Raw genomic sequence first — 14,068 nt, 5'->3', positions numbered from 1 at the left:
AATTCTTTGCAAACAAGAAATAGAAGAAAACTTTTGAATATAAAGGAAAAAATACTCCCCTTAGTCAAAAACAATCGAGGATGCCCTGCATCAAGGGCTAACCTATAAAATAAAATAAATTTAAATATTCTAAATAAGAAAGCAAATGTCAGCAGTTGCAGATTACATAACTGTTTACTTAGAAATTCCAAGAACATTCACAAGCCGGGATTCGTCTCTCCGTCTCCGGCGCCCCGCCCCCACTGCTCCGCCCCCATTTCCCCGCCCCCCGCTGCCGGGCCTGCGCGCGCGGAGCTTCAGCGCCTGCGCGTGGGACCGAGGGAAGAAACATGGCGGCTCCGAGCTTCCCCACACCGCTGTATGGGCACGTGGGCCGCGGCGCCTTCACCAATGTGTACGAGCCCGCGGAGGATACGTTCCTGCTGCTGGACGCGCTCGAGGCAGCAGCGGCCGAGCTGACAGGGTGCGAGGAGGACGAGGGTCCACGGGAGAGGGCTCGGGCGTCCTGGAGAGGCGGCGGCGAAGGAGAGCCCGGGAGAGAAGGGATGCTGTGTGCCCCGAGAGGAGGCGGTGTCCTTAGACTTGGCGAACATGGATACCAGAACGCCGTTACAGACGATTTCGCTTTAGATTCCTGTAATGAGCGGGCCAGGGATCTCTCTACTTTTGCCAAGGTGTTGCTTTGGTCCCAGGAGCTCCACAGCTCCTTACTACGCCAGCGTGTATCTTTTCCACGAGCCCCCGAGAGCAGTGATGTGATAACACGTTTAAAAACCAAATATTCCGAAAACGTGGCTTATTAATATAAAATTTTTTCGCCAATATTAAAAGTTAGGTGACATTTAATTTACTCACTGTACAAAAGCACCCTATAGGAAGGGAAGGGCACAAAAATGAAGTGAGGCTGTGAGATCGTGGCGTGGATAAGTATTTTGAAACCCCCTGAACAGCATATTCTGCCCTGAACCACTAGCCATTTCGCCATGTGTGGCTACCGAACCCTTGAGACGTGGCTAGTGCGACTTGCAGAGCGTTAATTTTTCATTTAACTTAAAATTTTAAATAGCTACAGAGTTAGCAGCCTATGGAATTTTTCCTAGCACTTTGTAAATAATAAAATTGACTTGTTGAAGTGCCCCCCCATAAATTTTAAATGACATTAAAAGAATGAATACCTACATTGTTATTTTTTTAATGAAAGGAATTTGAGTAATTAGATTTTTAAAGATCAAGACTTGAAATTGGTTATCTCAAGATGAAACAGCAGTCAGGCTTCATAGATCTGTATGTCTGTATTGTGTTTACCTCTCTTAAACCTGGTCAGATTTTTCCATATATAAAATGCCCCAACGCTTATTAAACCAGCTTTTCATTGTAAACGATGGAACTTTGGGGTTTACTGGAATGTAGAACAGTATATTTCTTTTTGTAATTTGTCTTGTAGTCTAAAGATACCCCAGAAAGATTTACAAGCACAAATTGCATTGCAAAGTATGCTGTGAAAGGAGATGATTTTGTTATAAAGTCAGATTAATCTATTTCTGTTCTTGGGATTCTGTTTATGAAAGCCTGATAGTTATTTTCAAATAAAAGCCTCCTGGTAAGGTTCAGCAGACCTTCCCACAGAATAATAAAGTTTTGTCAGGTAATGTGGATTGATTCCAAAAATTAGAAGCTGCTAGAGTTTATTTTTGGATAGTTGTTTGAGGCCTTAGTAGCCAGCAAGACCTAAATCCCATTAAACCCATTTCTGTGATGGAGAAAATTAGTGCTTTTGATGCATATGTAGATTATAGTCACGGAAGTAAATTTAATTGAAGGATAAAATAGAGTGTAATAAAGAATTTATTCAAAAGCATTTTAAAATTATATTAATATTCTAAGATCAGATTCTGTGAGATTTTCTCAGTTCAATGTACAGCTGTACAAATAACCACTTTCCTTCCTGCTCTAAATCTATTAAGAGAAAGGGGGAATTTTTTTCTGCCTAGGATATGCTAATGGATTTGTGAATGTTATGTACTTTTAAATGATAGGGAAAACATCATAAATACATAGTATAATAACTAACCCTATCATTTTAGGAAAGTACTAAACTACTAAACCCTTGTGAGAAGGGTTGATGTTTTTCATATTAATATTTTCAACCTTCAACCTTATTCCATAGTTTTATGTAATGTTTTGTAGTAATTAATTGGAAGCCATCTATTTTATGGACTTTAATTACACACCTCAAACAATTCTGAGTTAAACAGTATTAAATGAGTACAAAGTGGTTGTCAGAAATTAGTGTGTTTATGAATTTCTTTTGTATTTCCATATATTTGCAGATGAGTGATGCTGAAGAAATACACATTAAAAGTAGATTGAGCATCATTTTTTGTGATATATATTTTTATCCTGCTCTACTCATTTATTTTATTTTGCTTTTTTAGAGTGGAAATATGCCTTGAAGTTGGATCAGGGTCTGGAGTGGTATCTGCATTTCTAGCCTCTATGATAGGTCCTCAAGCTTTGTACATGTAAGTATATCAAATTCATCCACATCTTCCACTAAGAAATTCACTAGGGATATGACTGCCCTAATGAAATCATTTTTGTAAATTAATGGTATATATATATATATTGTAAATGAATGGTATATATCTGAAAGGGTCTACTTAAGTGTAGTAAGGACTCAGATTATAAATTATTCTTCCCTAAACATTTTAACTGCATGTCCAAAACTGTTCCATCATACTACATAGTTATAGAAGCAACAAAATAATTTTTTGGGTATTTCTAAATTTGAAATTTTTTAGGCAATGATTGCCAGAAAAAATTGAAAATTACTTAATTTTTTAAGAAGATTTAAGAATATGGAAAGTTTAAAGAAGAAAATAAAAATCACTTCCAATTCTACCACACATGGTCCAAGTGTATTTCTTTCTTTTTTTCCCATTTCCTATGTTTTTAATATTGTATCATGACTATTTTTCAAAAATTCCTTTTAAATTTCATTTTTGTGGTGGCATAGTATACATTAGATTCATAATTTCATTCCTTCAGATGTGTATGCATATATGTGTAGTTTCTGCTCTTGCACATTATATCAATATAACAATCTTTTTCATTAATTTAACATCTTACTTCTTTTTCCTTCACCATTATTAAAGCATTTTCATTTTTTTCTAAATCTGCTTTGTAAAAAAGCAGTGTAACACTTTAAAATTTTTCAGTAATAGGTTGCCTCATGGTCGTAAAATACAGTTTTCTTTCTTTCTGTTTCTAGGTGCACTGATATCAACCCTGAAGCAGCAGCTTGCACTCTGGAGACAGCACACTGTAACAAAGTCCACATTCATCCAGTAATTACAGATTTGGTGAGCTATTCATCCTTGTCCAATAATAGTTAATTTCCTTTTCAAATAAGGTTAAGATGATTAGGTCAAAGAAACTTGAGTGATAAATTAATTAACTTTTAATCCACTAAATAGTATACCCCATAATTTACAAAGTAAATTCTTAACTGATGTAATTCATCTTGTCCAGAATTCAAAGGAAATTTCTACTGTCTTGGAAGGATCAGAAGTGACAGAGAATCCAGTTTAAACTGGCTTAAGTAAGGTGTGTGGCTTCAGGCACAGCTGGCTCCAGGAACTCAAATGATATGACAGGCATCTTTTTCTTAGCTCTGAACTTCTCTGTTGGCTCTATTTCTAGGTAGTCTTTTTCTTCTTGGTAAGAAGATACTTGAATGTCTATTTCTCACTTCTCAGCAAACACCTCCCTTATCCTTCCATGGAAAGAATCTCTTTCTATTTAGTTTGTCTTACAAGCCCCAGAGTGAGTATTGCTTGGATCATCTTGGATCATATGCCATCTCAAAATCTCTCACTGTGGCCAAAGGGGATTGAAATATGCAGATGACTGGTTTAGGCCTGAGTCATAGTCCCACCCCGACAGCTGCATTGGGATAAGCCCAACCCAAGCTAAATGGATTGAGAATGAGAGGATAGAGAATTTACCCATTAGAGATGAAGGAGATGAAATCAGAAGGAAGAGTGGAATGAGGCCTGGACAGGTAAAAAAACACATCACAATAACAGAGCCATCATTTTAAGTTACACATATATTTCCCAGTCACAGTTTTCCTTTAATATTTTAATTAGTAAGACTTGGATGATTTTGGATATTTGTTGTTGTTAAAAGTGCTTTTTTGTAAGCAAAAATCTTAACACCATGTACCAGATAGGGATAAGAAATAAAAATGCTTTCCATGCTTCTTGACATGTATTCTTAGTGTTAAGAGTATTTAGCTTTTCTGCTTTTTTAAACTCAGAAGTGATTTGTCAGTTTAGAAGGAATTAAGCCAAATATGTAAGAAATTCTTACCTATTAGAACTTGTTACTGCTATTAAAAACTAGATTATCAAGAAAGGTACTCAGGTGATTTACATGGGATCACTGTGAAGGTTTTGCCCTTTAAAATTTTAACTTCTTTATTATGTCCATGATTAGTGTTAAATATATGGTTTTGGTATGATAATAAAACTTTAGATAAATAAGAAATTCAGAATATATATATTTTTAACCGAGGTAGAAACTGAGGTGAGGTTCATTTTTTAAAGTCCTGTAACTAAGAGAGTGATAATTACAGAATTTAAGGCCAGACCATTGAGTCTAAATCTAGAAGTCTCCCGGCTGTTTCAGGACATGGCTCATGGTAGTCCATGCCAGTCAACTCTCTCGGTGGTTCGAGGTGATGGTGACCCTGAATGCTGACAAAGAAAGAAGGAAGAAGGAGGCATTAGCATAGATTATGATCCACTTACAAAACTCTGTGTTTGTTTAATATTCAGAACACTAGGCATAGATTATCACAGCCATGATCAAAATCATTGTTTTAGATAACTAAGCTTACCTGTTTACAAAGCAGCAGTACTTTTATTTTGCTTCTTTTTTAGTTTTAGAAAAAAGACTTTTTTCAGATATGTCATATGGCTTTCCTGACATTCCTAAAACAAACTAAACATAACTTTATCTTTGATTGATTCAGGGTCATTAAAATGAGCATTAGTTACTATTCTGTGCTAGCTGTGATGAGGATTACTCAGGGCTTTCTTCCTTACACTGAGTAGCTAGAGCCTGCAGTGATTTTGAGTTTTCATTTCCTCTCCTCTTTGTCTCTTTTCTCTTGCTTTATGTTGTCTTATTTTACTGTTACCTGTTAGTGGCATTTCCACTCTCTCTTTCCATGTGCTGTTTGCTAGAATACCAAATAAGTGATTTAGTTAAACGTGTATTTAAGCTAAGAGTTCAGGGGCTCTAAATAAGACCCTCTCATATAAATAAAGTACATTTTGCTGTTTGAATTTAAAACTTCTTGTCAGAGGCCTTTTTTGCTTACTTCCCCATTTTTAGATCTGTTCTAATGCTCTGAGACCACCCAAAAGCTGAATGTGGATGGATGAGGGGTGTGTGTGATTAGACCTTATATCCAGTCTACAGTGACTTTCTCATTTAAATCCATTTCCTTTGGGGTGCCTGGGTGGCTCAGTGGGTTGAGCCTCTGCCTTCGGCTCCGGTCATGATCTCGGCGTCCTGGGATGGAGCCCCGCGTCGGGCTCTGCTCAGCAGGGAGCCCGCTTCCTCCTCTCTCTCTCTGCCTGCCTCTCTGCCTACTTGTGATCTTAAATAAAAAAAATCTTAAACAAAAATAATAAATCCATTTCCTTTTTAAACTACATAATTTTCTGTATTTTAGTAGCAATTTTTTCCTTTATTTAAAATCCATACTGCAATGATTATTAATATATAGTACCTCAGAACCATTTTTTTTAAGACTTTATTTATTTATTTGACAGAGAGATAGAGAGCACAAGTAGGCAGAGCAGCAGACAGAGGGAGAAGGAGAAGCAGGCTCTCCGCTGAGCAGGGAGCCCGACGTGGGGTTCATTCCCAGGATCTTGGGATCATGACCTGAGCTGAAGGCAGCCGCTTAATGACTGAGCCACCCAGGCGCCCCCACCTCAGAGCCATTATAAACAATTACAAAGCAAATTCTTTTTTAGTTTCCCTTCTCAACATTTCTGGAAAATTACCTTCTGGACTTTTTTTTTTTTTTTTTTTTTTAACAATGTGAGAAACTTAATTTCTTTATGTAATTAAAAATTGGTTATTTCAAATGTATTTCCTCATGCTGCAGTATCACTACCAAAAGGAACAGCAGATAACTAGTCATCTTCCTACTTGGAGACAAAGGTATTCCTGAATCACGTCCCTTAAAAATGTTACTTTTCACTTTTTAAATGACTAGAGAAAGAAGAGGTACCTCTGTAACACCTCCTGAAAGATACTATTCGTGTGTTCTTTTTGAACTTTATAGTTAACAGTCCTATTAAGACGACAAACAGAAATGCTTTTAGAAACCGGGATAAAATGGAAGTTGTAAGGCAGTGTTTCACACTGTGTGTAAATAGCCCAGTGATGTGCCCAGTACTGAGACGGTATGACTGAGTGTTAAATAACTTTGAATCACATGATGTAAAAGCTCTTTCCTCTCTAATCCTCCTTCAGCTATTTTGATTACATCTGGGAGAAGTTCTCAGTTTAAACACTTGCAAATGTCTCTTTTTTTCCCTCTCTCTCAAAGATTTTATTTATTTACATATTTATGAGGTGCCTCGTTAGCGCAGTAGGTAGCGTGTCAGTCTCATATTTACATATTTATGTATTTATTTATTATTTATGTGAAAGACTGTGAGAGAGAGCACAAGCAGGACAGAAGGAGGAGAGGGACAAGCAGGCTCCCTGCTGAGCAGCGCGGGGGGGGGGGGGGCCCCCCAGGGGGGAGGGGGGGGGGGGGGGGCTTCATGTGGAGCTCCATGTGGGACTCCACGTGGGACACAGTCCCAGGACTCTGGGATCATGACCTGAGCTGAAGGCAGATGCTTAACTGACTGAGCCACCCAGGCGCCCCCCCAAATGTTTCTAACAAAGAGGCAGAAGGCCTGCGTCACACTCAGACTGGAAGCAGTAACTATAACCATGACATTTTTTAAATTTATATCCCATTTATCCTTGTAGTCATTTCTGTTTCCAGGAAGTAATACTGATTTCCCTTTAGAGCAAATTTATTTAACAACAACAACAAAAAAGTCCATTTAAAGAAAAATATTTAGTGAATAATGGTAGGTCTCTGTGCCTATATGGGAGAATTGTAAGAATGTTAATAAAATACCTGACCCTTCGGACCCTGCCTGAAGTACTTCAGCTGTTCCATCTCAAGAAACAGCCTCGGGGACGCCTGGTTGGCGCAGTTGGTTAAGCGCAGTTGCTAGGTGACCGACTCTTAATTTCAACTCAAGTCAGGATCTCGGGGTCTCTGGGATGGAGCTCCACATCAGGCTCCGTGCTCAGCGGGGAGTCTGCTTCCTCTTCCTCTGCCCTGTTCAGGCATGGGTGCACGTGCGCGCACGCTTTCTCTCTCTCTCAAATAAATAAATCTAAAAAAGAAAAAAAAAGAAAGAAACAGCCTCAGAATTCATGGATGAGAGTCTGTACAAAGTGACAATTAAAGGAAATGGCTTTAGGGGTGAGAGCCCATCCACATACAGTGTTTTTACTTTACTGTGCCTGTGACAGTGCAGGGTGGCATGACGAGACGTGGTTTTGTGAGTATGTATATAATTCAGTCATCCGAGGAACCAAAGGAATACTTTAAATGGCATTGTGTCCTGAAAGCACTTTGTTTAAAAAGACATTTTTGTTGTGGGTTCACAGAAAATTGCACCCAATGGTTTAAAGATTTACAAAATGCCCAACAACTGAGATTTTCAGTGTCTCTTCCACTTTTTTCAGTCCTCTCTTTGATATCTACTTGTTTCAGCCAATACATTTATTTATATATCTTTATTTTATGAGTAAAGTAGAAAGCAAATATATATATATATATGCACATATATGTATATCTATTTTTATACATATGCATTTTCTCATGTTTTTTTGTTATCTCATAAAACATTTCTCTTGGTAACAGAAAATAAATGTTTAAGTTAGAGCAATAGGTTAAAAGCATATGTATATCTATATAGAACATAGGAGAGCTTGCTTCCTTATTTAATCTTCCAAAAGTGAACCCAGAGTGTAAACATATGAGCTGTTGAAAAGCAGAGGCTTTTTGTACATTTTATGTTCATTCTGATAAATAGTTTAATTTCCTGTTTTTAAGTAAATGCATATAACCTATATCTGAAGAAAATATAAAAATATTTATCTCTGTCTATAATTTTAGTCCTCTAACACATTTTTCTCTAAAAACATGGGAAGAAAGTATTTTTAAAGATTTATGTATTTATCTATTTTAATTCTGAGTCCAGTTTAAAATTCTGACTATTAAAACATTTAGGTCAAAGGCTTATTACCAAGATTGAAGGAAAAAGTTGATCTTCTGGTGTTTAATCCCCCCTATGTAGTGACTCCACCTGAAGAGGTAAGATGGGTAACAAGATTTAATTATTAATATTTTCAGGTATTTTCCTTATAAAATCAAAGGAACTCATTATAGGACATTAGTCAGCTGCTGATGAATACAAACCGGTCTGATATTACTCATAATTGTCAATAGTCAGGTATGTTGGTAGACATAGGAAAGGAATCTCAAACGAATGGAAATACAGTGACCCATATTCATCCTTAAAATTCCTATCAAAATCAAGCCATATGTTTAAATTTGAGTGTGTGTGTCCCCTTTATCATGAATGGCAAATTTGCAAAACAATACTTTTAATCATCTTTAAATTCATTATAGGAATTCTCTCTGAAAGTCAACAATTTCCTCCTTTCACAGGTGTGGGGGCGCTGATTCTTATTTCAGGTAGGGAAAAGAAACATCTTGAAATGTATGATTTGGAAAATCTCAATAATGAAGAGGTAAATCATATCTGAATTTAAAGAGAGAATGGTCAAGGCTGACAAAATTTAATAATGAACTAAGGCCAGCTTTCCTTGAATTTTTCATGATCCTGTTTTATTCATCAATGAATCATGGCAAGGCTGATAAACATGACATTGTTCTCTGCCAAGATGGCAAAGTCTGTGTAGCTGCTATCACTACTAAGGGCAGCTAAGCAACTGAGAACTTCTTGCTCCTCTGACTAGGAACGCCTATGAGAAGGAAAGTATTGTTAGAAGGTTAACGGAGGTTGAGGCCAATGCAACTTAGTACAACTCTTTAGGAAGGGACTGTGTGAATAAATCTCAAGAATGATAAAAATGTTCCAGTCCAATAATTTCAGTCCTTGAGATATAATTTAAAATCATTCAAGGGACGCCTCGGTGGCTCAGTCGTTTGAGCCTCTGCCTTTGGCTTGGGTTGTGATCCCAGGACACTGGGATGGAGTCTTGTGTCGGACTCCGGACTCCTTGCTTGGTGGCTTCTCCCTCTGCCTCCCGCCCCGCCTGCTTGTACACTCTCTCTTGCTGTCTTTCTCTCTCACAAATAAATAAGTAAATCTTAAAAAAAAAAAAGAAAGAAAGAAAGAAAGAAAGAAAGAAATCATTCAACAGTAGAATAAAAGTTGATGTTCACAAAAATATGCTTGTTGCATGTTTATTTATGATAGCAAATAATATGAACCTATATATGTAACAGAGGAAATGCAGTTAAGTAAATCATGGTCTATCAGATCTATAAACTTCTGGCAAGACGAGTGAATGAAGAGGAGATTCTGGGAACATGGGGACACGAATGGGCTTCCTTTCTCCCACATTTCCACTACTAAGCTACATACTTGCTTCTCCTGAACTGCTGGAACATGTTGATGATTGAGCGGAGGCAGGACCTCTGCTCTTTCACAGTCCCAACAGCGAGAGCGAGTGTCATAATTCCCATGAGCTGAGCAGTTAGCTGGACAGCAGAATCAAAGTGTAGGATAATGAAGATTTCCTTGAGCTTTAAAAACATGTTTTACAAAATAAAACATTAGGAAATGAATTAAAAGAGGATCTGGTCTCTGTCAAGACCTAATTGGTGTTCTGGAAACCAAATGAAAGATTTTAGTGCACGGCACATAAAGATAAAAAAAAGGAAATCATGAAGGCAAAAGATAAGAGACGTAGAGTTTAGATCCAGGAGACATGATATAAAAATAATGGGAGTTAGTGCATCTAAACGATTGTGGCTGTACTTACTGGTATATCTAGAAACAGGAGCTGAGGTTCTCCCGGTGTGTGCCCGTGAGCCGTGAAAGATCAGGAGCAGGCCCGGCAAGGCTCGGGCAGCAGGCGGGCAGCAGGCCACCAAGCATGACTCCTCCCTGGAAAGATGGAAACACTCCCTCTGTGGTCTGTAAGAATGTGCCTGGTGCCAGGAGATCTTCCCGTAGGGGCATTTCTAATGCAAGCAGATAAACCTGGCCGAGCATCCCTGGGGAAGCATATAAACAGGGTCTCGCACAGAGGGGTCCTAGTTGAGAATAACGAGAGACAGACTTATCACCATCCAGTGTGTCTGTCCACAGACCATTTTACCTAATGAAACATCCATAGAATGGGCTCCACCAAAATACAAGGGTAAACCAAGGAAAAGGAAGACAAGAGCCCCAGAAAAAGAAGTAATTCTAGGAATGCCAGGAAAAAGAAGTCTCTAGGAGGAAAGTCTTGACAGAAAACAGAGGAACTGATAACTTTCCTAACATAATTTGTGGAAAATTGTATCAGGACATTTATGATAGATATGGGAATAATTTAAATTATATACGAAAAGGGGCACCTGGATGGCTCAGTTGCTTAAGTGTCCAACTCTTGGTTTCGGCTCAGGTCCTGATGTCATGGGTGGTGCAGTCAAGCCCGCATGGGACTCAGCCCTCAGCAGGAGGCTGCTTGGATATTATCTCCCTCTGCCCCTTCTCTGCTCCATTGCTCTCTCTCTAAAACAAATAAATGAATCTTTTAAAAAACTTAGATGCAAAAAAAGTTTAGCAAATGAATGCATCAGGTGCTCATCAATAGCTACATAAGATAGGATACTTTTACATTAGAAAATCTTGGGCAGCCATTAAAAGAGTAAATCAGAACCATACCTGATCATATGAAGAGCTCATCTGAAGGTATTGTTGAATGAGAAAAGCAAGATAATGGGATAAAAATACAGAATATAATTCTGTCTTTGTAAGACATGGACAAAAAAGAAAAAACTGTGTGTGCGTGTAAGTGTGTGTGTGTGTGTGTGTGAGAGAGAGATCAGGAAGGAGCAGACAAGCAAAACAAAAAAAAAAGGGAAAGTGCAGTTTTTTTTAAAGCATGTATAATGAATGTATTTCTCTTATTTATAAAATAGTATAGGTATAAAGAAATTTACATTAATGAAGAAATGTATACCATTTAAATGAATAAAAACAGTAAGCATGATTGTATACAATTAATTTAAACTAAACTACAGACAAAACCAGTGAAAGATACAGAAAGAAAATAATTGTTAGGGTTAAAATAGTTTTTGAATGGTTTCTTCAAAATATTCTTTAGTTTTGAAAACAATATACAATGATAAAAATCTAAAAATTTTTAAGACCTCATGAAATCTCATGGGTTTTGCTTCTATGATATAATTAGATTGTTACATGAAGAAATGCTTTGGTGAGCCTTTATGTATTAAATGGTTCCTTAAAAAGGTCTATACAATTCATACTTTAATCTAGAAGAGAGCCAGATTGAGCGGAACATGTTGAAACTAACTTCCTGCAAAGTAAATCTCTTATAATGTAAGAGTTCCCTTTTAGTTTCTTCCTGATTCTTCTGTAGTAAGTATAAGAATCACTTACATCTATCAATATAAACACTGCATAAATAGTAACAACTCTTACTAAGCACTTGATATGTGCAGAGCAGTGTTTTCAAACTTCAAATATAGTTCCTCCATGATTCTAGCAATGGAAGAAATGAATTTGTTATCATTTTTCTACTTTTACAGTTGAAACTATTGCTTTTCTGATTTTACAGATAAGGGAGAAAACTAATTCACAAAAATGACAAACTTACATAAGGTCACAGGGCTAGGAAATGGTGGGGCTCAGATTCAACTTTTCTGCCTCCTGGACAGCAGTAAAATACAAAGTATATACTTGTTTGGTGAATGTTACTTGTCAGAAAGATTCTGTGTGTGATTCTAAATGTAACTTGAATCAAAACAAAACAGTCTTTTCTAAATGGTTACAGGTAGGAAGTCACGGAGTAGAAGCAGCTTGGGCTGGTGGCAGAAACGGCCGGGAAGTCATGGACCGATTCTTACCACTGGCTGCAGATCTTCTGTCACCAAGAGGATTATTCTATCTAGTTACCATCAGAGAAAACAATCCAGGTAATCCAGACCAGTTTATCTTTAGCCACTTACTTTGCTGAAAGCAAAAGTTAATGTTAAAGACTATAAAGTAACCTGAGATGCTATAAATAGAATCACTGACAACAGCTCACACAAACTTAACACTCATATTGAAAGAAGAGAGAGATTTTTAAGATGTTTTTTCTTGTTTTAGAAAGTACAATATTTTTAAGGGGGGAGGACAGTTTTTCCCCTAACAAACTCATAATTCAAACACAAAATCTGTAATATTTTATCTGTAAAATCTTTTAACACCTCACCCTGAATATTATGAATTTTCTGTCCACATTGCGGTCGTCTCCCTCCATATTGTAGTCTTCATGCCCTTAACAATTCTGCTATGGACTCTTCAGTTCGTGTGAGGTTTTGTCATGGATATGGCTCATGGGATGGATTTTTAGATAATTGATTTTCAGATGACTCCATAACTAAATTGACCATAATCTTTCTTCTCTTTCACTACAGAAGTTTGATTTTCATCTTATACCTTATATCCTTAGCCTCTCAAATCACATCATGATTACTAAGTGTTCCTTTGTTTGTAACTCCATTTTCTTAATTCAGCCTTTTTACTCTGACTTACTTACAAAAGGGAAGGTGCTACTTTTTTCAATATGCCTGAAAGAAATAAGCTACTTCATTTACTTGCACTTGTTTAGTGTCACTGTACAGTTTGCCCTACTTTCATTGACTTTTTTCATCCCAAATGAAGTGTGGAAGGCCAGGATGGGAGCGAAGCAACTAAACTAATTATTTGCTCTAACGACAAATGTAATTAACGTTTGAATCCAGAGTAGCCACCGCTACAAAGCAAGGCGGTTCAGTCTGATTAGAGTTCTCCATGATACCTTGAAAATGCAGGTGCTTCCATTTGACCAAAGTCCGTCTCAATAGAAATTTACTTGGTATACATTATTTTCTCAGATGAGTAGAATTTGTAAATAGTCTGCATTTACAATCTTACTGAACTGTTTAATGATTATACACTCTTCACCAGATGATTTTGATTTTACCTTTTGTATTAATTTTTATTCTAGAAGAAATTTTGGAAGCAATGACAACAAGAGGTCTACGAGGAACTATTGCACTTTCCAGGCAAGCAGGCCAAGAACTCCTCTCAGTCCTGAAGTTCACCAAGTCCTGACTCAGAGTGTGTGCTGTGTATTGTGCTGGATATGTATATATTGATAATATTTATTATATTGAATATATATATATGAATATATAGAGAGGGAGAAGCCGAATGTATTTGGCATATTTTGAAACTGAAGTCATTTCTTGGTTAACAAGTGAAATTGTCAGGTTATATAGAAAAAGGTGGGAAGAGGGGCACCTAGGTGGCTCAGTGGGTTAAGCCTCTGCCTTTGGCTCAGATCATGATCTCAGGATCCTGGGATCAAGCCCCGCATCGGGCTCTCTACTCAGCGGGGAGCCTGCTTCCCCCTCTCTCTGCCTGCCTCTCTGCCTCCTTGTGACCTCTCTGTGTCAAATAAATAAATAAAACCTTTAAAAAAAAAAAAAGAAAGAAAAAGGTGGGAAGAACACAGCATAGGTAGGTAAATAATCACTCCTATGGAAATAGTTGCATAAGTGCTAGTAAATGCCTGTATGATATATATTATTTGCATTTTATATATAAAATCTGAACAGGAGTGATGTATCCAGCCACTGAACATGAGTCAGTTCTGAAGGTGTTCTTAATATACCATT

The 14,068-nt window shown here is 37.3% G+C and overlaps 1 protein-coding gene across 3 annotated transcripts; it reads left to right on the top strand.

Annotated features, from left to right (window-relative positions):
- Positions 1 to 308: 308 nt before the first annotated feature.
- Positions 309 to 13,744, top strand: N6AMT1 (N-6 adenine-specific DNA methyltransferase 1). 3 transcript variants are annotated; one of them, XM_032865483.1, is made up of 6 exons: positions 309 to 463; positions 2,436 to 2,522; positions 3,272 to 3,362; positions 8,390 to 8,473; positions 12,196 to 12,337; positions 13,396 to 13,744. In XM_032865483.1, the coding sequence occupies exons 1-6, from the start codon at positions 330 to 332 to the stop codon at positions 13,500 to 13,502; spliced, it is 645 nt and encodes a 214-aa protein (XP_032721374.1). In that variant the 5' UTR covers positions 309 to 329; the 3' UTR covers positions 13,503 to 13,744. The 3 variants fall into 3 exon arrangements, with proteins under 3 accessions (XP_032721374.1, XP_032721376.1, XP_032721377.1); XM_032865486.1 differs by lacking the exon at positions 309 to 463 and adding an exon at positions 633 to 674; XM_032865485.1 differs by lacking the exon at positions 8,390 to 8,473.
- Positions 13,745 to 14,068: the final 324 nt, after the last annotated feature.

This window comes from Lontra canadensis, unplaced genomic scaffold (genome assembly GCF_010015895.1).
Source record: "Lontra canadensis isolate GAN:19392208 unplaced genomic scaffold, GSC_riverotter_1.0 scaffold29, whole genome shotgun sequence".
NCBI classification, from domain to species: Eukaryota; Metazoa; Chordata; class Mammalia; order Carnivora; family Mustelidae; genus Lontra; species Lontra canadensis.
This window is presented reverse-complemented; position numbering and strand designations above follow the sequence as displayed.